We start from the raw sequence: 25,779 nt of genomic DNA, 5'->3' as shown, positions 1-25,779 counted from the left end.
GTTTTTATTTTTAATTTTATGGTAATTTTTGAATGTTCGATATTATCTATCAGAGTTCCAGCTCGGTAGTGCATCAGAGCGGATGTTAGCAGCGCACAAGTTTTCCTGAAGTGGTTAGCTGAAAAGTAGGGTTAGCTTAGGGCACGACCGCGTGGTCACGCCGAGCTGGAGCTCAGGTCAGACAAATCCTAGCTGCCGCACATCTCGTGCTGTTTGAGTCAATCAAGCGGACCACGAGGTTTTTTGTGTCCTGACAACGGAAGGAATTATCCCTTCCGTGGACGGCGGGTGGACATATGGCTTTTATAGCCGGTCCTAAAGGACGAGCCTCTTCATAGGAGTTCGGACAGAGTCGGTACGCCTCTGATTACGAGTAAGGGAACAAACGTTCGACTTAGCGTAGGAGGATATACCCCGACTCGCATAAAGAAAGAAGAAGAAGATATTATCTATAGGGAATAGTATTCTTTTATGATATTTGTAGAGATGGATCACCTACCATCACCTTGTAGAGATGGATTCAAGAACAACGAAACTGCTCTGAGGAAGCTGTTGTCCCTAAAATAAGAATACATAATGCTAGAACGATTACATGGAGATGGAGATTTAATGAGCACAAATCACGATGACGATAATTGCGCCCACCAAGTAAGGAAGGACAGAAATACATATTACCTTTGTGATTCTCGAAAATAATTTATATTTCACATAACATTACGCTTGCCCGGTTCCCCATATAAAAGGGTAAAATCGAATTTCCAACGCAATTTACTTGACGTAAAATAACAGAAATAATATAACTATTCTTACAATACAAACAGTTACTTAGTTCAATGGTATAAAAAAGGCATATGGTTTGGGTAAGCATTTCGGTTACCTTACATAACCAACTTATGTAAAATATTTAAAAATAAACGATAAATTCAACAAGTCTGCTTGGGTTGGATATAACACAGATTATTGCCGGAAAGGATATAGTGAGGGGACCAGCCATTTATATGTCCCGTGATGGGTTACACTTCCTTCGTCTTCTTTTGCTCTTTGCCGGATCTCTAGCTAAAGGATTGCTTTGGATTGATTATTTACAAGAAAAACAGCGCTTCTGCCAGCGATCGTTCAAGTCCACTATTCAATCACAGGGTTGTTGATATTCAATGTTTGTTCGCGTTCGTCATAGATGCATTTTGCAAAGTTCACCTACGGAATGGAAAGGGAAATAATTAATACATTGAGAATGTAATTTCCAGACAAGCCCCACATCCAATAATGGCCGCCTACACTTACATGGTAGCATATCTTTTTAGCAATTTCTTCATTTTGACAGCGTACGCGAGGCCTCTTGACCATCTCCGGCGCGCTCGGTGTCAGCGAAGATTTTGTTGGCAACGAAAGACAAAACTCTATGTAGGTAAACGTTTTCCGGTTGCCGGATCCACCCACAATCGATGATGGTGGTGCAACAGTCAATGGCTGGCAGGAAATGATCTCGCTCATCGGATAGTTGAACACGATCATCGTCGTTTCGTCGTTCTTCGAAAAGCCCCACACGTTCTCCGCCGACACGAGCAGCCGCATCTTGGAGTCCCTCGTATCGAGCAGGCACGGTTCGTACGCCATAAACTGCTCGCTAAAGTTTCGCTTATTGATGAGAAACAGGTACTGCTGACCGGTGCTCTGGAGGTACGAATAAGGTGGCAGTAATCCACCCGGCGCCCCGGTGACCGTCCGTGGTGGTCGTTTTCGTTCCGGCAGGATTCGGTTCGAGCCTTTGCTTTGCTCACGAACCGCATTCGCTGTTTCGGATGCAAGATCCAAAACTCCGATCACCGGCTTCGTGACCGTCCCGACGAGCCCCTTGCCGAGACCGGTGATAAATCCCGACAGCCCATCGTTGGCCGTACCCTGATAAGTGTGCTTGACGATACTCGTTACACCGCCCAGCAGACCGAAGGTGAACCCACGGAAACCGGCCACCAGATGATCGCCGGTCGTCCCACTTCCACTCCCACCGGACACATCCAGAATGCGTTGGCGCGTTTCCACGTGCTCATCGTCGAATACCACCTTCCCCAGGCCGTCCGAGATCGTTTCCGTCAGCTTGGCAGTTGAGTTTGAGATACCGTGCGTGACGTTCTTTACCAGCGACGAGATCGATCCCTCGAGTAGCAGACTGGAGAATCCTTCCGAAAGATCGTTTGCAAAGCCGAGCGGATTCCCAAGAAAGTCCACACTGCCCAGTATGGAGGCGGCCTGCCACTTCAGCTCCTGCTTGTAATGCGCCCGAATGGCGCTCAGGTACGCGTCCATAGTCTCGAAGTGATACTTGTGCGCGAACTGTTCGAAGTTGATGACCGCGTCCTCGAACTTGATGAATGTGAACCCAAGGTTGCGCTTAATCTCGGCAAATTCCGGCGTCAGCTTGCTTGCCGTGACGAAACTTAACCGGATCTGGGCGGGGATGATACGTAAGTCGCCAAAATAGTACCGCTTAACGTTACTATCCAGCACCTTATAGATGATCTTCTGCGCCTCGTAATCAGTCTCGTCGGGAAGTGTCGTCGGATCGACGGTGGTTTTTGCGAAGCCGAAAAACTTGACCATCCGCAGAAACAAACGTTCCTCGAGATAGACGGCCACCGGGCGGATGCTAAGAATAAAGTGCTCAAAAATGACCGCATTCGTGTTCGGCGAGGGTAGCTGCTTTACGTTCAACTGCAGCGAACTCGGCATTGTGGTACCATCGATAGACGTTCCAAGTGTAGTTCCGGTCGTCCCACCGCTTCCACCACCACCACCGCCGATCGTGTACAACATGATCGGGCATGAGGTCTCAAACAGCTGATTATCGATTTGCATATCTCCGACGGAAAAATCGAGTGAATTCACGGCCGGTGTCCGGATGTACTCCATGTGGATGTTCTCCAGCGTAACGTACGCCAGTTCTTCGCACGGTTGGTTCGAAATCAGGGACAGACCGATCCCTTTCCTCAGCTTCAGCTGCACATGATACTCGTGTACTTCCTTGCCCGTGCCACGGCGCTCAATCTCAGACGTTCGGTTACGTCTGCCCTGACTGGGACTTCCATCGAACGATCCTCTAGGGCCTCCGGATGTGAAAATGTGCGATACATGCTTCCAGCTCGAGTCCAACGTAAGCTCTCCGCGACCGCCCGCCTTTACGTCCCGTATCTGGATCGATTTGATCGGACCATCCATACGGTACGAAACCGAAAGGCATCCGGAGCCGGGCCGAAGCTTCTGCCGCTCGATTGCCTGCTCGAACGGGACACCACACTGTGTTAGGACTTTCGTGTCGGACACGCACATCCCCAGTACCGCCTCGGAACCGGCCCGAAGTCCAAAGAAGCCCCCGCGCGCTTGAACGCACATGTTCGAGTGTTCGCACATCAACCGGCCATCCTCGGTGAAGTGCCAGGTTTGGGTGGAACGGCGCTGCCTATTGGCCGGTCGCACGACCATCCCAATGAACTGCATCGGTTGCGGGGGTTTCTCAAGGTCTAGCACGTAGCGCGGTTGCTTTTTGCCCGGCTCACTCGGTGGCGACGTTCCCTCGTGCTCGAGCTGCTTCTCGTTGTTCATGCGCCACAGTTGGGACCGATCGCCGGCCTGTTTGCGTACCAACAGCACCCGACCGTCGACAACACCGAGCACCAGCTGTTGCGATTGTACTTCAAACCGACCACCGGGGTCGTTCCATTCGCCGAACGCTGGCACCGCTTCGAACGTTTGACTGAACGCGATGTAGATGAAATTTTCGTACATCAACCGGAACGGTTCGAAGCCATCCAGCCGGCAGTTGGAATAGTCTCCCCCGGGTGCTTCCAGCTGGAGGTAGGGCGCACCCGTCGGTTCATCCAGCACGTACGCAATCGAACACTGAGGGCGTACGACCGTTTTGAAGGTACTTCGCCCGTCCGCCTGGTGAAAGGTGATCGGTACGTGCGAATAGTTGTCCAAACGAATCGGAGGTGGAAGTGCCTGGGCATTACTGAAGATCATGAAGTACGTTGCACCGTGAAGGATCGTTTCGAGTCGCAGGAAGTGCATCGCACCGTTCATGTTCCGTATGTTAATGTACAAGCTTAGCCCGGTGCCGGCGATCGGGATCCCACCGGACCACAGACATTCGGGCACCTCGGGCAATCGAACGCACAGCTCGTGATCCTTCTCCAACCGTGGCCAGTGGAACGGGATGTGACATCCCGGGACGGCCTCGATGTACGCCGACTTCGCCGCCGGATCGTACACGGTCGTACTACTGACGAGACACTTCTGGAGGACCTGCAGCGTGTAGCTACTCCGGTTGTAAAGCTGATAGCGCGGCGAAAACGTCACGATCGATGTCTGGCCGTACTTTCCCCGCGCCCGACGCACCTCGATGCCGATGATGAACGTTTCCGAGGCCCCGAGCAGCTGCCGATGTTTCGTACCCTGCTCCAGCTTGAACGGTTGGCACCAGTTCAGGTTCGTCCCGAAGCGACGCCCGAGCCGCATCGTCACGCAACCCGAACAGCTGGGATCGCTAAACGCAAACATAAACGGTGTGATCATGCGTGCCTGCTCGTTTTCGGAAAACTGTCCCGCACATTCGGTGTCCAGGTCGTCCTGGCGGAAAACCAGCGGCAACCCGGTACGGTTGACGAGCCAGTAGGGTGCACCGATGGAAATCTGCACCCCGCGCCCTTTCACAACGACGATCGTGGCCGATAGCTTGAGCATCCGGGCGCCCATATCGAACAATCGCACATCCAGCGTAGTCGATCCATACGTCCCCGGTGGGATTGTGATTTGGCCCGCGTTCGGGTAACTATCGAGCGTCAGTGTAAGCGTGATCGGCTGCTCGATGTCTACCTCGGTGATGCGGGCCGTATCGGATGATGAAATACGCCCCTGACTGCCCGACGGTAGCTTGTACAGCAGATCGCACGGAAGCAGATTGTGGATGCGCATCGGTGGGAAAATGGTGATGATGTGCCCGGGCAGATGGATCACATCCTTCGTTGGGTACGGTTCCTTCCGGATTGCCAGTAGCATTTTGCACGTTTTATCCCGCGGTCCACGGCAACTGCGCAGCTCCTGATAGATTTCACCCGGCTCGATAGCTTCCGCCCACTGGACACCCCGGTCGGTAAACTGGAACCCGCTGTGGGCCGCCGTTTTCGGGATGTCGAAGCGCTGCAGTAACGTCCAACCGTCACTTGAACTGGATCCGGGAACGGGCGAAGCGGAGGGGGATAGGGAACTGATGGCGTCTTCCAGCGCGTTGGCCACATTTACCGTGACGCTCGAAACTAGCGGGCGGAAATAAAGGACGGCATGCACATGCGTCAGTGGCACGTTCAGCTGTTCGTTCGAGTGCAGAATGGCCGTCTTTGTGTCGGGCCAGTTGCGAATGTTCAGATGGCCAAACAGGTGCTCCATCTTTACCAGCACTGGTAGGTCTAGCTTGTTGACGAGTTTCAGCGCCGATCGTACCGTGATCAGTTTCTGAGCCGAACCTTCCATCGTAACACCGAACACAATCCGGGCGCGTGGTGCCTGTGAGTAATCGAGCGTATTGCATATATCGGGCCGTGCATGGCGGAAGTATGTTCCCACACGATCCACTGAAATTGGACCGACCTCTTGCCATCCTTCCACACGGACCGCTATCTGATGCAGGTTCACCTTATGGCTGTCCCGATGGCGAGCTTTATTGCGTGTTCCGTAGGAAAATGTTGCCACACCGCCCGGTTCCACCAGTGTCCAGCTAGCTTCTGCCGGGACGTTCGGTAGTGACCCGATGGTTTTTCCGCGCGAAGAAATAATCTCCGAGGAAATCAGTGTCGTGTACCACAACCGTACACCGGTGTCGTTCTTGATGGCGAACGGAATGAACGGAGCACGCTGGCGATAGTTTGCGGGACCATTGTTTTTCCCCATAGACGATGACGCTGATCCCACTTTCGAACCATCCGACTCGACGTAATAGTCCTGCATCCAGTTATCCTTCACCATCGCAAACAACTCGATCAGCGTGCTCGTGACGTTCAGCCGCAGCGTGTCGTTGCTTTCCACCCGCATATTCAACCGATTGCCTGGTCCGGCGGCATCCGATTCGATCGCCAAGCTGTAGCCCCATTTGGCCTCCAGCTTCCACGATTCGATCATCGGCTCCCAACCACTGAGTACCCGATTATAGTAATCCGCTGCGAAAACGCCCGCCATACGGCCCCCATTGTAGCCGGAAAAGGTAGCGGCCAGTGCGTCCACCACGTCCGGATCGTCCCCGGTGAGCGTGGTCATCCTGTTGCTGTGATCCGGATGCAGTTGGCCAAGCTCCTGCCGAAGGTCCAACTTGCTCAAGGAAAGCTCCACCAGTGGCACATCGGCATCACGACAGTCATCGATGACGCAGATCGATATGCATGGCGACTTCAGTTCGATAGCGATTATGTTCAGTGCTCCGCCATCAGTACGAGTCCCTCCACCTTCCGACTTGCCATTGCTGCCCGCACTGTGCAGCGGAACACGGCCAGCATCGTCGTGTCGATGGGGTTCCTTATTCTGGGTCAACCAAAGGGCCGCTTCATCTAGCTGATAGCTACATCGTTCCAGCGCAAGCAAACAATCATCCCGCCGGAACCCGAGATGGACCAGTTTATCCACGGTTTTGGAGTTCCTGCCATCACTCGCTTGAAGCTGCTGCTGATGCTGCTGTTGTTGCTGCTGCTGTTGATCCTGTTGTTGTTTGTGATCGCGTGCATTTTTCGTCTGCTCCGGCAAGGACTCCAGCATCTGTCTAAACATCCGCACATCATGGTAGGACAGACGGATGCAAAGCTGTTTTTGCATTTGTATCTGAAATAAGAAAGAGTTGAAATAAGTAACTCTTTATAGCTTTTAAAATATGCTGACTACTATAAATTTGTTTTAACTTGCCTCTAGGACACCTTTCTTTACGTCCATATTGATCGTCACTGGGTCGATGATGGAGAGGGCTGTACGTTCTTCGGCGCCCAGTACACAGGAGAACACTTCCAAATTATTCAAATTGATCGAGAGCGTTTTGTTGGTCTCAAACGGACGATACGAAACAACCGTTGTGCTCTAGGGATACAAAAGGGGAATTAGTGAAGCGAAGGGAAGGAATGAGGATTTATTTTAGTAACTTAAAAATATTACAACCTCATTCAACTTCACATTTACCTTCAATATAACAGCATTCGTGTCGTGCTGGTCCGTTTTCTCCACAAACACCAACTCCGAATCGGTAATGTTCAGCTTCAGCTCCATACGGCTATCTTCGACCGGGGTCGGCACTCGCTGCACTGCAGCAATGTCCACGGTGGATCGATTTCTCATCATCGTCGACTCGGCCCATCCTTCCAATAGTCCTCCGTCCGACAGAAGGGAGATTTGCTGCACCTCCGGTGGTGGATCTTCCTGCTGCAGTATAAAGTCCCGGGCATTTTCCAACCAATCTAGAATCGCCATCAGGCGCATGTTGTTCAGTAGGATGGTAAACTTGGTCAGATCACGCCTTCTGCGGCTATGTATTTCCGCCTGCACCAGCTCGGTGCCAGGTTCACCGCGAATCGGCTGCAAAATGTTAGGGAACACATTCAGCACCTCGGCGCTATTCTGTCGCCCCGGTGGCGTACGGTGGGAAGCGGTAGTGTCGCGTGTGTCGACGCTGCACTCCGATGGTAGGAATCTCGTATCGATCAGCTGAATTTCTTGCGATACCAGATCGATATCCTGAGCTCCGTCGCTAAAACAATCCACCAGAAGCTTCGACTTGATGAAGTTCACGCAGGCCAACGGTTTTGTGTGCGTTTCCGCGAATCCTCGCCGCTCGTCCTCGATCGTGTGGACCAAACGCACCGACACATCGAGCAGCTCGAGATGGATGGAAAGATTCTTCCACACCTCTTCCAGAGGATCGGAAGACGCATCGGCGTTGTTGAGAGAGAGCGTGCTATTTGGGATGGAAAATGCCCGCAGGTACAGTTCATCGATCGATTCGCCCAGATTGTGCGAGAGGAAACCACGGATCAGGCGATACTGTTGTAGGTCAAGCAAAGCGTCCAGCTTCGACAGTGTGCCATGTACGCTAATATCAGGTACTGGAAGAAAAGTACAAAAATAATAAATTAATACGCACAGCGTCATGTAAAGTCAATTTAACATTCGTTGCTCAAATGAATTAATTGTATTTACAAATTACGATAATGAAAATCCTATCCTTGATTTTTGAGCCTAATTATCGAAAATTGGCAACAATGACAAGCAACTTTGAAATGTTATTTAAAACACCCCGGACGTTAAAAAAAATCATTCTACTAAATAATACTTTTAACTCACTTACCAAAATGACTCGTCAACGAATCTAAATTCCGTTCCACCTCGAGCTTCAAGTGACACTTTTCCTTCAGCAAGCTGCAACCCTTCTTTACCAGCCGGTACCCCTTCATATCAATGCCGGCCGTCACCGTCGAATCAGTGGCCATCGCAGGAACGGCGCTGAACCGTTCCTCTGGTTTCGGTTCCATGCGAGCCGCAAAGATGTCCGTATGAAAGAGGTTCACGTGCATCACGTCCAGTACCTCTCGATCGCCCGCACTCAACCGGAACTCGTTCGTTAGCGTAAACTCGCCCAGATCGGCCACTATCACCTGCTCACTATTGTAGCTCATCGGGAGCAGTATGATTGGTGCGCCCGCGTTGATGGACAGTCCGAGCTGCGTCGGCCGTTGATTGTGATAGGCACGCACATCGGAGGGTTTAATTTTTCGCATCATCGGCTATAAATATATTGGGGTTGATAGAAAACAAAAACCATTAGAACATACAATAGGCGACTCTTCACTAAGAACGTACCGTTTGTAGCTGTGAAAATTCCTTGAAAAACAGCTGAATCTCCGCAATGAAGCGCTTCGTGTGGATGTACCGAACTGAGGACATGGCAATTGTGAGCTGCGCATCCTTTTCCAACCCCCGAACCGTCCTTCCTTTGGGCATGTCTCGAACGTATACAAAGTTCAGCGCCTCACTACCCGTCGTCATAAACTTCTCCCGGTAGAGCGTCCCGTACGGTGTCAGATCGCTCAGCGTAATCGAACCCAAACTGCCCTCGACCTGCTTCGCCTGCCCACGCTTGGAGATGGTCAGTTGCGCGTTCGAAACGTTCGCCTTAGCAATCTCACACGTTGGCTTGGCCAGCACCAAACTCAGCGAGCGTACCGATATTTCCAGCTTCGATTGGCCACCGGCAACCGTTTCGGTGTCGGCGCCTTGCGTAAGGAATTGAGGTCGGCTCGCCGATGTTGGAGGGTTTCTTCCATCGATTTGGTCGGTCGCATCGGTGGTCGTTGTCGCACGTGCCGTTCGTGACGAGCCTCCCTTTTCCCTGTCCACTGATGGATCGGATTCCGAGTCGGAAAGCAGTCCGAAAAAGTCCAACAGCACGAACCAACTCTCGACGGACACGATCAAATCCAGACTGTTGAAATCGATCAAACTGGACTGCTGCAGAGATTCAAACTGTGTGGCAAAGGTGGGACATGTGGGATCGACCAGCACGGAGCTGTAGATGACAAGGTTTTCCTCCGAGCTGAGGCGCGACGTACCGGGTGCGCCACGTTGCTGCTGCTGCTGCTGACGCGCTACCGACGGTGATGGTGGCGGCGTATCAGGACAGAGCGAAGAACGGTTCGCCGCCAGAAAGCTAAATCCCATCCGATCCTCCAAGTTCGTTGGCAGCGAGTTTGGAAGACCCTCCAAGTTGGCCAGCAACAACCCTACCGGATTGGGGCAGGAATGCGACGCAAACGAGGACGCATTCAGACGTTCCTCTTCGGCGTCCCGTTCCGCCGACGTAACCACCATGTAGCGTGTCTTTGCCGTGTCCGACTGCAGCAGATCCTCCATCAGCAACGAGCGAAGCGAAATCTTGATGTGCGTCTCGTATTGGTTGCGCTTGTCGAAGTCGACACAAAAATCGCGGAACGATATCTGCACCAGTGCCTCGTTGCGGTTCCCGTTCAGCTGGATGATGAACGCGGGCAGCTCGAAGTGCACTCGTACGCTAATGGCCGATCCACCCGCCGTCCGCGGATCCACCTCCAGGCTGGACTGATAAAACAAACCCTGGCGCGCTTTCGATGCCATCGGAAACGCTCGGAAAGTGAGCGAATCCTCTGCGGCAATTTCCGATACCTTTTCAAGCGTCGTCGGAACCTCGCTCGGAGGCCGCACGAGATCGCGTGGAATTTTAAACAAATTATCGATCGTTTCCAGCAGCTGCTCGTACTGTTGACGCTTGAGTGACAACCGAAGCGGTTTTACAACACAACCCACGATGCGGAATCCATCGGAATCGTCCACCGTTTCACCGCCAGCGTCGCGCTCGCGGCATATCTCCAAGCTAAAGATGGTATCGTGGATGATTGGGATCGCGTTTTCCTTGCACGAATAAAGTTCCTCCGCACGCGGTAGCCCCGCAAAGCGGAAACCCTTTCGGTTGGTCGTATCAAGCGAGTACAAGTTAATATTGCGGAAGTCGATCTTGTACAAGTCCAAATTTTCACTCGTTCTCCCGGCTCCCGCAGCATCACCCGCGATGCTATCGATAAACTCGGTCGAATCTTCCTTGGCGAACCGTATTCGGCTGCTGCTATTGTTGAAGCCTCCGTCGTCGATCGTTTCCGCTTCGGTCTGCTCGTAGATACCATCCAGATCGCTCAGATTGCAATCCACCGATGTACGATCGGCGCCACTAAACAACGTTCCTCCTTCGTCTTCTCGCAGTGGGGGACTCGTACGATTTATTATAATGCGTTCAGGACGATCCATCGCATCGGGCGGCGTTGTGTTGCTTACGGTGATACGTCCCAAGTGGGCCACGAGGACCTGTGGGCTGCTGCTGCTTCGCGGTAAGATTAACACCGGTGTCTCTAGCGTTATGTCTACCTTCAGCGTGTAGTCCGAATTGAGCAGCACATCCTGTGCGCGCGACAGTGAAACCGTGCGCTGGCGGCGAACTCTTCTCGGTGACGCATAGATACTTTCCGGACGACTTCCGGAAAGATCCGGCCGCGACTGTACCAACCCGAGCGCCATATCTGTCGCCTTTTCGCGTATCGATCGGGCCAGATTCTTTAGGTAGTGCTTGAACTCGGTCGCACACCAGCTGAGCTCCTGCATGAAACGGGCGCAGTGGATGAACCATACCGATGCCATTTTCACGCGAATATCGATGCACGCATGCAGATCTTTCGAAACGCAAAACGATAGGGCCTGCCTTTCTTCGTGCATTCCCGTCATCATATCGTCGTCGTTGAGGCGCTTCGACGCCGTTCCCATTAGGCCACCACCGTACACTTCCTGCGCCAGTGCCGTCATTAGATCCGGTCCAGCCGAATCCGTGCCATAAGGGTGGCGGGTGGCAGATGTTGATCGTCCCGGCACACTGCTGTCCGTGAGGGGATCCTTACCGACCGACAGTATCCGCTGGTGGTTTACCCCTTCCGGTGTTAGGTCGAGCACCTGTAGACCACCCAGTGACCCTTCGACGGTGATGTCGCTTCCGAGGGTAGCATGGATCTTTGCTTCCGACATCGTGAACGTGCCGACCTTACGCCCGACCAGGTAGTTATCCCGAATCAGGGCCCGAAGAACGAGCACATTCAGACGATGAAAGTCGAACGTTATCTCTAACCGAACGGGAGCGGGTGTTTCGGTTGACGAGGCTTCCGATGCACGCCGTTGCCCCGACGCTGTCGAAGGGTATGAAGATGGATCCACGGGTTTACCTTCAACTCCTACCTCTCCACCACCGTCGCTGGTGTACATTCCGGTCTGTTCCGGTGGAGCTGGTGCTGGTGCTGGAATAACTCGCTTTACAAATCCCAAAAGTTCTACGATCGTTTCTTGGTTTGCTGCAATCCGTAACAAGAAAAAAAACACAATCAGTCAAGCTTCAAACGAGCGAAACAATGTTTTCCGTTCTTTCCACGTTACTTACCAATAATGTCCAGGTTATTGAACTGTATGTTTGCCACTTGCAGCTTGTCCTCCGGCCGTTCCGCCATCACGAACACAATCTCCACCGTTATCAGCGCATCTAGATCGCCGAGTGTTGCCGCATTCCATGTGGGAGAAGTGGCTGTTTTGTTTACAACATTTCGAACAACAACACGACACGGGGTCGGGAAAGTCAAAGGTTCCGTCATCGAACCGAACAGTGCGAGAACGTAAGCAACGATAACCCCAAAACGAACCAAACAGTACAACAAACAAAACAGCAACAAACCAAAAAAAATGGCATGATCAACGGCCAGTCGGGTAACCCCGGGCACCAGTCGGGCGGCGTGAGGCGTATCGTGAATAGTTTCCGAAATGTCCAAAGGCGGGAACATATGAGAAAAGAGAGAAATGAAAACAAAAAAACGCAAGAAATTTTTTAATGAGCATGCAAAGAAATTAAAGCACGAATTTGAAATCGATCAAACTTGGTAGAAAACCTACTTGAAATTTGTAATTCAAAACAAAGCTTTGTTTGATAAATCTAATGTTTGAAGGTACTAGTTTGATTTGAAAAATAAGATAAGCTAAAAAGTTATTGACAAGAATATATAGTAAACACTCCAGCAAAATGGTTAATAATCGCTTGTTTAACGAGGTATAATATACACAGTATAATTACCGTATATTGCAAATAAAAATAAAATCCAATGAGTCCAACAGGACAACAAACAAATCTATTCTACATGTTGCATGCTTGACCTAAGTATGAAGTATTCACAGTGAGTAAGTGCTGTAGGTTTCTCTAATAGAAACCATAGTCAGGTGATGACACTTAAATCCCGTGTCGCTTCTTTAAAAAAAATCACAAAAACATAAAAATAGCTCCCACTGAACATGGGTTTACTTTAGATAATTTACCTCGTTGCAGATTGCTCAATGCTTTCGATATCGTTAGAGGGCTTGTGGGACGCCGAAATTCACTCGCCGGATCTGGTGGGGAAGCTGGTGAGCAGGGCGAGCATGGTTCACTCTGCCGTAGGCTTCCCGACAAACTATCCATACTGTGGAATAAGGGACAAAGATTATGAAATTTTCGAGAACTGGCTGTGGTTGATGCTTAGCAACTGTCCTTACCCAACATGTCGATGGCTAGCAATGAGAAGCTCAAAATCCTGCCCAAATGATTGCATCGCGTCGACTAGCAGCAACCCGTGTACGGAAAGCGTCAAGCTGATGTCTTCCGGCCGCTGACTGTAGCCCGCCTTAACCCCAGACACCTGCAGCTCGGCCACACTCCGACCGCGCGATTGCAACTCTAGCGACATCTGATCGATAGTGAACTGAAAAACGACAATATTCGTCGCGGAGGTCGTGCTGCTTCCATCCTCGTCGTCTGGCCCGCTGGGGTCACTCCCTCCCGTTACCGATTTCGCTATGACACTCGTGTCAAGCTCATCGGTCCGTGTGGTGGGTGGTTTTGGTGACGTTGAAGGTGGCACCGGGCCCGCCATGTAGGGACCGCCCGCTTTGGTCAATTTGTTCGCCAGCGTCAGAATCGATGACACCTTGTACTCGTTAATGTGCGCGTTCAGCTTCGGAAGCGTACCGGACAGCGTCAAGCTCGGATACTGCGGGTCGCTGGTGTAGACGACGCGCCGTTCCACCTGCAGCACGATGCTAAACCGATCGAGTACGTGCAGGTTCGAGGTACCTTTCACACTGGCAGAAGCCCACCGTTCCTTCGCGTGACAAACGAGCACTTGCAGATCCGTCAACTGCAGATGATAACGATCGTACAGTCTCTGGTATAGTTGGTATTCGTCCAGCGCATCGCCAAGAGCAGCCCCGCTGACCATTCCAGCCGCGTTAGCCGCTCGATCACCAACGCCACTACTTGGCTCCGGAACCTCAGAAAATGCACTAACCAACGTCGGTGAGTTGGTGGTACTCGCTTCCGAACCCGGCGGTGTCGAGCAAGGCGTCATAAATGCGTCATCCTCGTCATTCTCCGTCTGCATCTCGGGTGATGCGTCTCGTTGTCCAGCGTTGGTCGCCAGAAAGCCACCGGACGCCGTCGCACTCTGAGTACCCTGGCCGGACGTCCCTTGGTCCCCATTTGTCAGCTGTAGTCGTCCGAAATCAACCACAATAATCGTGCTGTTCGTGCGATCGCTAAAATTGTCCACAAAAATGATCTGCGGCGCGGAGATGTCAAACTCCAGCGTCCACGTTTTGCGCTCGCTTAGGTGGCCCTCGATGATGTAGTTCCAGTTTTTCATCAGCTCCTGCTTTGTTTTATTTTTCATGTCCTCCAGGCGGCGCCGTGCGTCGTACTGTTGGTGTGGCTTAGCGAGGAAATCCATCAGCCATCGGACGGCGTCCATGTTGTACACGATGTCCAACGATTCCGACTTAACCATCAACCGGTAGTCGGTGTCGAACGAAAGGGGTTTTCTTTCGTACTGCAGCTGAAATATTGGTTCGGTTGAACTGCCTGACGCACTGAGACGCCCCGACGGCGCACGTCCCAGAGGTGTGTTTCCGCTAGTGGAACTCTTTGGATTTATCGGCTGCGGTACAAGCAGCGTTTCCTCCTGCTTCTGCTGTGGTTTAACCAGATCGGGAAACTGTGAGTTCAACGTCAGTCGATCTTTGATCAAAATGGAACCTAGCGAGAGGCCTACGTAATGCGATCCACTGCGCGGTCTCGACTCCACATCCATCTTGAGATCCTGAAACAGGAATTGTAGCTTCGGTGCCATCTCGAGAGCACTGCAAAAGTCAACCGTGCCACGCTTTAGGATAAAATTAAACTTCCCAAAGACGGCATCTCGTTTGAGTAGCGAGTTTGATTCCACCGAACCGGCTAACGCGTCGAGAATTTCATCCTCGAAACTTCTGCTCGCCGGGCTAAGCTCTCCTCCTTCTTGACCCCAGCCCCCACCACCCTCTAGCGCCAATTGTTGACCGCCGTGATCATCTTGACTGGGCGTTTGAGGCTCTCCGCTTTCACTCTCACTACCTGGTGATGTAACGGTATTATTATTATTGCTGTTACTATACCACCACTGGGGAAAGAAATGGACCAGCATTGTTTTGCCCGTCTGGTTTGGGGTGGTGCTCGCTGGCGCTGGCGCAGCTGTCTTCTCTAGCGACGGAACCTGCGCCATGCACACGTCCCGTAGCAACCGCAGCTCGTCGAAGGTACGCTCGCGATCGATCCGATCCTTGAACTGTTTGTTCGCGCTCGAAAGCACCTCGTTCGGGTTGACGACGATGCGCGTGTAGATTCGAATGTACTGAAGATTTTCCCGTGCTATCTCGAACGGATCCGCACCGAGATGGCGACAGAGGCCGTGGCAACGTACGGCATACCGCCACCAATCGCGCGCACTTTCACTCACTGTGCCAGTTGGACGCTGCAGCTTAAACCTACGATATCGGGCAATATCGTCCAGTCCTCGGACACATTGCATCATTTGATTGTATTGTATCTAAAAAGAGAATAGAGTGATAAGCATTAAAAAAGTATGCCGATGACCGATTTTCAGTGTAAGTAGTAGCTTCAAGACCATTATTTATGTTGAGATAAAATTGTAAATCATACTCACATCACTTAGGGTTATCTTAATTTCCTCCCAAATCAAATCACAAACAAGCCGCGGCCGGCTGCGGGTACGCAAGGGTGTTTCGCTACGGTCCCGCCGAAGCTGCGCCCTCACGCTGATCGGACTGATCATGTGCACCATCTCAGCCTCCGCCCGTGGATCCCAGTACACGGAGAAGTTGGTCAGCTCAACCAGCTTGAACGTGACATGCTGTGCGTTCCAGTTCGCCGTACGGCCCGGCACCCAACTGGCGTCGCAACTCTGCGCCGACAGCGAGTCGATCTTGATGCCACAGCCGAACCGCTGGTTCGGTATCGTCAATCCATCCTCGTACCGAATGTGGATGCCGTTCACCGTGAGCTGCAGATTCTCGATAATGTTGGTCATGAGCGAGGTACCGTAGTTGAGCCAGCCGGAATAGGATGAAGCGTAGTAGCTTCCCTCGGTGACGGGTGTCTCTCGCTGGGCGCGCCATTTCGCTTCCAATCGGTCCAGTGAGGCAACCTTCAGATCCAGTTCGGTCTGCTGCTCGACTTCAGCGTTCCAGTCCTGTTCGAGGTCGATTGGGCCGCAGGTAACACTCACATTGTCTATGTACAGACACCAGGAGGCGGTCCGGAATGCTCGTACCGGCACGGTTAGCTTAACCTTTCCGATCGTACCACTCAGAATCTGCAACGGCAGGCCAAAGTGACGCAAAGCATCCTTGCGAAGAGGTAAATTTTCCAGCTCCACTTGACCTAAAACAATAATCAAATGGGATGACGTAAGTGGTTAGCATATGGATATTTACTGGAATAGAACATTGAAACATGAATAGATTCTTGTGTTTTCGCTTTAGCCCTGAATGTTTTCTCGATGCAAAGCAAATGTTGCCCTTTCTCCGTTTTTGTATCGCAAAACGCAAACGACAATATCTTTACATAATTACAAAAAAGTTCATATGGAAACGTATGGCGAGCACCCGCCCAGTGATGAGTCATTCGTGCAATAAATCATGAGTAATCATTCAGCTTTTGCGTTAAACCGTGTTTACCTTTTCCTTGTATATTGTCATGTGCCGAACGTTATTCCCGAACCGGTGGTTCGCTTACGAAAAAGTGACTCAAAGGTGTCGACCGCTATGGTCACATCGGTTATCTATGGTAAACATTGCGTCAGTGGTAAACATGCGACATCCAAAACCACCCAATTTTAATCCTTTTTCAATTCATTATCTTATCATGTTGACTCGGTGCAATGAGACAACGGGTAGGTAGCTTGAACACGTGAAGGGATTGGAGTGAAATATGTGTCCGGCACAAGTAATGAGGGAGCCATATAGGAATGTAGCTTACATGCTTGCTTCAAAAAGAGTATAATTTTTTTCACTTCGTAAGTGAAATAATTGTACTTGAATTGTGGATGCAAACTTCGTCGAGATTCAAGACCATGTCTATTGAAAGCATTCGGTAATCAAGGAATTGCCATTCCAAATAAAATGTTGGTGACATCCTACGCAACAGGTAGAACGCAGTAACCGAGATGGAGCACCAACCCCCACAACAGAGATGACGTTGTTGCCCACCGCGGTTACCCGCTTCTTGTCGTTATTACTCAAACGGCGGAAAGGGTAGATAGTATTTTTACTCCTCATTCAATCGGACGGACTTTTGCCAAACAATAACAACGCTTGGTGGTCGGTTTCATGGAGGCTTGTTATGTAACCTTGAACATCGCAACAGCCCGGTAGGCCATAATCGGAACCAAGCCGTGAACGCGCGGCCTCGTCATGCAATGCGGTTTTTCCTTTTCCAGTGTAGGTTTCATTTTCCGTCGCTGCCAGCTTTGATTGCTTCGGTTCGATAATTTTGCTTTGCCGCTCGCATGCACTGTACCGCGCGGATGTACGGAAGAGGCAATATTTCCGCTCAGCTGTCCACTTTGCTGATACCAATTGAACCGCAACCGATTGGGTGGGAAGGAAAGCAAAACATCGTGCGTTATGGTACGATCCTCAAAATCCTGCAGCTGACGACACTCGTTGCCCGCATCGTCGCAATAGTTGATGAAATTTCTAGTAGAGCGATGACGCCAAAGCATAGCAACCTTTGCCCTCGTACATACCCACCTCGTAGATTGCGATTAATTGCTACAGCAACGCAACCCAGCAGATGAAATTATGGTGGTCAAAACAGTAAACCGATGGCATCATCAACCCCTGGCGAGTGTCGGTTTAGAAAGCTCGCCATTTCATCGTCATACCCAGGTCGCTGAGGTGTCCCTCGGAGGCACACGATACACACTTACCCGAAAGCAGCGCAATTGTCAGCTGGGCCGTATTAAGATTTTCCACATACTTCCCGAGGTAGTTATTCAGCACCCAGGCTATCAGTTCTCTTAGCATACTACGGCCGTTTCCCTTGGGGGCATTTGGGTTGTGCTAATCACACTTCTCCGCGCCCTGCACGGATCGTGGCGCGCCAATTGATGGGCGATTTGCTGTCTCGACGTCTCGTCGGTTCCCGTTTCCTTCCCTTGATTGTTTGGGAAACTTGCTTTTCGCCACTGAACATTCACAGCACTCGCCGAGACCAGCTACTCTATTACGATACAAATCATCAATTTTGGCACACACGGAAACTGTATTTCATCACTTTTCCGTTTCGTTTCGATGCAACGCTCAATATTACGTTGTATCGGTTAATTTGGATATTTTGCACACCAAAAATTATATAACCTAAGCACTAAAAGCACTGATGAATAAACTTCACACACTACCGTTTGATTTGTCACCACTGGCCCCGGGGGGACGGCCGTCTTACTTCCTGGAGTCAACGGAATCACAACCCCATCGCTGGCAAACGGAGTGAAAGTGAAAAATCGAAATGCCCACTCAACTTCGCCTCAGCGTAATTCGCGTTTAGCAAACGCTGTTCCTATCGCACGGTCGAGGAGGTAATGAGAAACTGCTACACAAAAGTGTGGAGAGCAGTGTCGATGACAGACTTTTGTTTACATCGTATTTGCTGCCTAATGGTTGCTGATTTTCTTAATGATAATAAAACATGCACATGGCGCACTTTCTAATCGTACACAAAACATATGACAAACATAACATACAACCGAAATGATAAATATTTTATATCAATTAGAAAAACAAAATAAACTCTGTGTTCTACATTTACAAAATCCTTCTTCTTCTTCTTCTTTCGCTATGCGAGTCGGGGTATATCCTCCTACGCTAAGTCGAACGTTTGTTCCCTTACTCGTAATCAGAGGCGTACCGACTCTGTCCGAACTCCTATGAAGGGGCTCGTCCTTTAGGACCGGCTAATAATAGCCATATGTCCACCCGCCGGCCACGGGAGGGATAATTCCTTCCGTTGTCAGGACACAAGAACTCGTGGTCCGCTTGATTGACTCAAACAGAACGAGATGTGCGGCAGCTAGGATTTTTCTGACCTGAGCTCCAGCTCGGGGTGACCACGCGGTCGTGCCGTAACCTTACTTTTCCGCTAACCCTTTCAGGAAACTTGAGCACTGCTAACCATCCGCTCTGATGCGACGCCGAACTGGAACTATTTACAAAATCCAGCATATGTTTTTCACTGCCAATTCTAATAAAACAATCACTAGGCACAGGAAAAAAAATACCATGACAGATCTTTGACGGCCGGAACTTTGTGAAGCTCGCGTTGCGTTCGCTCGATTTTTCACATACGATTCTAAAGTAAAATTGTAAAGTATTATTTTGTGACTAAATCTTGACTTGCGGCACATTTTACACCGTTTTGTGGTTTGAAATTGAGGTAATTTTTCGAGCAAACAGGTGTTTCAATGCTGCTTCACGTCGAGAATGTTAGTGCCCTGCGTGTGCTTGGGGTAGATTTCCTAGTGGCAGCTGCAAGATTTCGGTGCCCGGTGTACCCCACTTCCAGATCAAATATTACTTCTGCCGTTAGATCTATAAATAGCGAGATACTTAGATTGCGGCGAGGAAGAAGGAAATCGAAGAGTTAAAATTCGCACAGAATAAATCACTATTATAAATAAAGTTGCATATGGAAATAACCGGAACATGATAGCCATTAGAAGAAAACCATCCTCGGACGCTGGACCGGTTCCTCCAGTGCAGTCCATGTCTAATACCCTTTTTTCCTCTTGCAGACATTAATGATGAATATGAATTCACTTATCGATCATAATCAACACTTGCCGCAGCAACTTACGGATCCACCAATAAGCCGGCCACCACCAAAAGCCGGAGTAAAAAGGGGTCGCAGTAAAAAGATCCCGCTCGAGGAAGCTTTAAAGATGGAGCTGACAACAAACAATATGAAAACGCCGAAGACGGCGTTGCAGGAGCTGCTGAACCGCGGCATCACACCGCAGTATAACTTGATCCAGGTGGAGGGAGCCGTACACGAACCCACGTTCCGTTATCGTGTTTCGTATCAGGACAAGGATGGTACATTAGAAGTTGTTGCAGAAACGTACTATGGTTTGGTATTGATGGGCATTTTCTTTGTTTTCGTTTTCTGCTATCCCTCCCGTCCTGTTGAAAGCTATGGGCACTGGAAAATCTAAAAAGGAGGCTAAACATGCGGCTGCCCGGGCGCTGATCGATAAGCTGGCTGTTACGCAAGAGTATGTAATTTTGTTATAGTGTTCAGTGTGTTCAACTCTCCACGTGATTATTACGTTCAACATCTTAAACTCTTTCGAAGGAACCTTGCCAATCATAACACGCCCGGCGGAGAAGAGGAACCATCGGGCAATCCGATCGTTTGGCTCCAGAAGATGTGCATTGCACGCAGCTGGCCCTCGCCATTGTACGAGATGGAAATGGAGGAAGTTCTGCCGCACGAGCGCCAGTTCACGATAGCATGCGTCGTGTTAAAATACCATGAGGTCGGTGAGGGTAAGAGTAAAAAGATCGCCAAACGTCAGGCGGCACAGAAGATGTGGCAGCGCCTGCAGGATCAGCCGCTAGAACCGAGTCAAACAATGCAGCTGCTCGACGACGATGGCAACGAAGAGGTAAGCATGGTGCACGGCTAGCTAGCGTTTCGCCCTACCCAGGAAGGTTTTCCTTTTGGCGGTATTACGCTTCCTCCCCGGTGTGGCGTACCTAGAATACTGGCGGAAAACAAAGGCAGCGGCCCTAAAAGCTTCCGGTTCACGGCGACATCCGTTTCTATAATTTCTGGTGTGGTTTTCTTCTGTACTCTAGCTACGCCCCACAGGAATTGGTGGACGCTTTGCCGACCCAAAAGATGCCGGCATACCGAGCCTCACGACCGCCCATAGCCAAAAGGTTTCCCACTTCCACAAAGCGCTCAAGTCTCGCAGTGGCGAAGCGTTGACTAAACTAAAGGTGCGCACCCCAGTGTTTTGCCCCGGATCCGTACATTCGGTTATCGCTTTGGCTTACGTTTTCGTTCCCTTCTGCAGCAAATTAACCTGAACGATAGGAGTATCAATTTCAAAGCCCTGCTGGACGATATCGCTAACGAGCAACGCTTCGAGGTAACTTACGTGGATATCGATGAGAAGACGCATAGTGGCATGTACCAGTGTCTGTTACAGCTGTCCACCCTGCCGGTTGCCGTCTGCCACGGTACGGGCAAAACTATCTTGGACGCGCAAATGCATGCCGCACGCAACTCACTGGAGTATCTGAAAATTATGCCGCGATTTTAGGTACACAATGGTAGGAAAACGAATCTTACTGGTTAGTGTAACCACGGGATGGTGTTAACACAGTTCTATTCCTTATTTTCTTATTCTTTCTCAACAGATATGGGAACGTTTCAAGCCCAAGACGCAACACAGTGTTGTAAAATTTGGGGGCGCTCTAAAAATGGTTAGCTAGCAGGGGAAAGCAGAACAAAAAGCGGGGAAACCTTGGGCTTATCGCTCACATACGCGTACCGCGGTATTCTTGGAACGTATGCGAAAACCCTGCCTCACACAGCGCAGACATTGCACGTCCCCGTATCGTTCAAGTAAGTGCGTAAATGACCATCAAGAGAATAACTGGCATAATCACCTCTCGTGGTGTGGATGATATAATGCCCTTTGTAAGGCACACATTTTTCTTCACCATTTTTGAACCGATTTCACAACGGAATTCAAAAATATGATAATGATAAGACCACTTTGCTTAGAAATATAGTTACTTTGCTTAAAAATATGAGGTATGGCTGTAGTCTTTATTTCATGTTCAATAATTTTATTTTTAAGATGATGAGTCCCACCTCTTACCCCAACACACGTTTGAGAATGGCGGAGTTATCAAAAGATATTTGTTTCAAACTTTAAAGCAAATCACGAAGTGGTGGGATCAAAGTGACCCTTCACGAAAAAGACCAGTCAGCTCTCTTTTCCTTGCGTACAGCGGTTAGCACAACTTCCATAAGACAGGAGTCGTGGAACCGCTCTCCGGAGTGCACGGCCAAAAAATGCTCTCTCCTATTCGTGTAGCCGGTATCTCCCTTGTCCAACATATGGAGGGGAGTTACCACTTTCCAGGATTGGCAAATTAAGCAAACCTTATCCGTGAAACAGTTGGTCACGTCGAAAAAATCATCAATGGATGAATTCGAGGCGCCTGCCACGTGATTGCACAAGAGCGACTGATACAGTTCCTACAGAAAGATCAACTTCAAATTTCCACTTTTACGCGCGCGTGTCTCAAAGATATGTTGTTCCATTTTTTTTTTATTTACATTTAAATTTGCAAAACAAAATCTCATCATCATCATCTGTGAGATCGTGATGACAAGTGCAATGCTTACAAACATTAAATTTTCACAATACACATCTACGAGACATTACACACTCTACTGGGTTCTACTTAACAACCTGCTTAACGTACACGGCACACAAGCGCTTGAACTCGCGAACGTTTGCAGCCTCGGCAATCTCTCTAGGCATGCTGTTATACCATTGTATACCTTAACAAAACAAAGAATTTCTAGCAAATACTGTCGAAAAGTTCGACGTTCTAGGATCATGAGCCCTTCGAGTGTTGTACCGGTGAACGTCAGAACCTCTAACTACTCTTTCTCCAAGGTACCCCGGTAAAAAGCCCCTCAGGAGTTTGAATATTAGTATCATAGTCTGGTACACGATCCGCTGCTCTACCGACATCCATTGCAGGACATCAACATTATTTCAACTACCTCTTTTTTATTTTCTCGAATTTAACTATATGTGGCGATCTAACCAGCGTTGTCGAAACGCGACTTAAGGAAACCACACGCGCCATCTGTGGGAAAACGTGATAACCACATGGAACACTATAAAAGCGCAATGCGCATTGCACACTCTCTCTTTCGTGTCCGATTAAAGAGGTGAAAGAAGCCTCCCGGCTCAAAACCTCTATAAATTATTAAATCATCATTTTTCGTGTCCGATCGTTCTCCACCACCGGTGTTGAGACCCGCGTGCTAGGCTTTTCTTCCCAATCAGTTATCACTCGTCCGATAGTTCTCCACCACTCGTGTTACGACGAACACCCGCTCTACGTGAACTTGGATAACAATAAAAACGGTAGATTCCCTCGAGAAATCGAAACCTCCGAGGGAACTTCCAAATATATATTTTCTACCTTTTCCATAGAAATTTTGATTTTCAACTAAACAAATGGGACGATCATAATGGTTACTATTTAAAGTAGCATTGAAATTGAACAAACATACTTACAGTTCATGCGCAATAAACTCTTCATACAGGTGTTTTATTTTTCAAATGTATTATAAAAGACTTGCTCGAATACTTTATTGCGTAACTGTATAAATATATTAATATATATTCTGAATACATAAATAACCTTGTATTAAATCAATCTGATAGAATTTTCCACACCAATTGGAAGAGACAACCATAAAGAAAAGTGTATGAAATGAAGCTACGTATTAATGCATCGGGAACGATACTGCTATCAGGAAATTTAAAAAATTACTCAATCGCTGTCTTGTTGTACCGGTTATTTATGTGGATAGAATCATATTGAGCAGAACCAAACCAATCAGTTATTGGAAAATCAAAATGCTAAAAAAAGAAATGAGGCCAATGTTTTCATACAAACAAACCGAACTAACGACAAATGTGAGATTGATCATTTGATCAAACGTGAGGAAGCAAAAATCTGTGTACATCTCAACGTCCTCGCCACGCAAAACTAATACTCGGCATTGGGAAGCGAAGCTAACTGAGCTCCCCCACCACAGCGGTCTTCGTCGGATTGGTAGAATGTGGACCAGTGTCGTTTCCAGCGGCTCCCTTCGCCGTTAGCATTCCTGCTGGAATGTCATCGTATCATACAAGCTATACTTTGCATGGAACTAGTGGATTTTATTTTCCAGTAATGAAGAAGAAGAAGAAGAAGCATAGAGAGCACTCATCTAATTCCGTCACTCCACTTTAAGTGGGTTAATTCTACATCACAGGATAGATAATTTAGGCCTACAGGGGTGTGCACACGTCGTCTGCGCGTTCTTCGGGCGCGGCTGACGCGCAGATGAAGTGTGCGGATTAGCTACGGCAAAATCCGAAAAAAACTCCTGCAGCGAGAGTGAGCAGCAATATATTGCTTTCCTTTGCAACCATACAGGAAGCAAGGTAAATTTGGGAAGTTTACGCATACTACCTTATAAGTAACGTACATCCCTAGACGCGCATCTTTGGTTTTTCTTTAATTGTTTTACCATGCAGGAAATTTTATCATTTTGGTTGCAGTTTTCTCATGAAGAACTACAATGTCGGACACAAGTTGTACACGACATCCATTTCTCATTTTTGAGCATCTGGATTTCCCTTTGAACGGCTTATCGTGCATATTTCATCAAATTTCGTCAAAGCCGCTTAGCTAAAGGTAAAGGTCCTACACCCTAACCCGTGAAGCAGTCCTAGATCATGATATACAAACTGTGCCGTCGGATGGGTAGCTCAAATCGGGGGTCATATAGCTTGTTCCGGAGCTGCCTCACATATGTCATACCTTGAGTTCATCACTAAACAGCACATTTTGCTAATGGGCTACACCTTAGTGAGCAAATTGAAGTCGAGCCTGGCAATGCTGCATGCTGAGCTTCGACTGTTGTTAGAAGGAAGCTGCTTGATCCGGTAACCTCTGACCGATGTTCTCAGTGACGGACAACTGCAGTTCCATTATGACTCGCGCATCTGAGGGAATAATCAATGCTGTCTGCTGAGTATTATAAGCAACACTAGGTATGGGTTCAAGAAATGTAAATTTTATGTCATGTAAATCTTTGGCCAAAACTGTTGCAGACCTAAGAACAAACGTTTTATGGGTAGGACATTTTAAAGAGCTAACGAAAATAGGCACTCTTCCTGTTCCAACTGTTCCTACACACCACGTGCCAACTGCAAGGTCGCACTTCGAATTAAGACCCCTTGGTGTACGAAAGGCCGACTACGGTATCTTTCTGACCGCGTCCACACGGCATAGTAGCGTAGCGATTTTGACACTCCGTCGTAGTGTAAATGCCGGTCGAGAGGCCTTAGCCACGGCCATAAAAAATAGTTGACACTACGACGGAGTGTCAAAATCGCTACGCTACGATGCCGTGTGGACGCGGGGTCTAAGGAACTTTCCAAGGAAGGGACATACTAGGAGACCCATAATTTAGCGACATATCATAAGAAACAATTATAATACTCTTTCCTTTCCTGCTCGTCCAACAGTAACAGAAAAAACTGCCAGCAGCGGGAATGGGAACTCCGAAAACCCGAACATTTTCTTATCCTGTCGCTCTTCTGGTAGGCAATGAATAACACGAAGGTTGCCGAAACCGGCCCGAAAGGTTCCGAGCAATTTTTTTCACTACCACTGCTTTGATTTGTGTACGTACACGAAATGCCGAAATCGTTACTTCTCTCTTTATCCTATGACAATTTTTGTTCTTCCATCTTCCTCCGATGTATGTTCGGCACATGCAAAAAGCACGAAGTACTGAGAAAAATGCCGATGAAACAGTTTCGAGAGAGAAGGAAGAACAAAAATGATTATATGAAAAAGGGGGACGCAATGATTTCAGCGTTTCGTGTACGTACACAAATCAAAGCAGTGGTAGTGAAAAAAATTGTTCAGAACCTTTCGGGCCGGTTTCGGCAACCTTCGTGTGTT

At 49.1% G+C, this 25,779-nt stretch overlaps 2 protein-coding genes across 2 annotated transcripts; one reads left to right on the top strand and one right to left on the bottom strand.

The window, feature by feature from the left end:
- Positions 1 to 681: 681 nt before the first annotated feature.
- On the bottom strand, positions 682 to 18,242 carry LOC131267520 (intermembrane lipid transfer protein Vps13D). Its single transcript, XM_058270418.1, has 11 exons — positions 17,928 to 18,242; positions 15,642 to 16,378; positions 13,165 to 15,524; positions 12,949 to 13,091; positions 12,029 to 12,169; positions 8,884 to 11,942; positions 8,372 to 8,807; positions 7,210 to 8,129; positions 6,943 to 7,110; positions 1,285 to 6,861; positions 682 to 1,197 (listed from the first exon to the last, which is right to left on the bottom strand). Exons 1-11 carry the CDS (start codon positions 18,022 to 18,024, stop codon positions 1,126 to 1,128), a joined length of 13,710 nt encoding a protein of 4,569 aa, XP_058126401.1. The 5' UTR covers positions 18,025 to 18,242; the 3' UTR covers positions 682 to 1,125.
- Positions 18,243 to 19,955: 1,713 nt separating this feature from the next.
- LOC131267538 (RISC-loading complex subunit tarbp2-like) lies at positions 19,956 to 21,720 on the top strand. Its single transcript, XM_058270442.1, has 5 exons — positions 19,956 to 20,088; positions 20,186 to 20,267; positions 20,348 to 20,660; positions 21,075 to 21,333; positions 21,421 to 21,720. Exons 1-4 carry the CDS (start codon positions 19,956 to 19,958, stop codon positions 21,321 to 21,323), a joined length of 777 nt encoding a protein of 258 aa, XP_058126425.1. The 3' UTR covers positions 21,324 to 21,333; positions 21,421 to 21,720.
- Positions 21,721 to 25,779: the final 4,059 nt, after the last annotated feature.

Source organism: Anopheles coustani, chromosome 2 (assembly GCF_943734705.1).
Source record: "Anopheles coustani chromosome 2, idAnoCousDA_361_x.2, whole genome shotgun sequence".
NCBI classification, from domain to species: Eukaryota; Metazoa; Arthropoda; class Insecta; order Diptera; family Culicidae; genus Anopheles; species Anopheles coustani.
The sequence above is the reverse complement of the archived record's forward strand: the minus strand, read 5'-3'. Positions and strand labels throughout refer to the sequence as shown.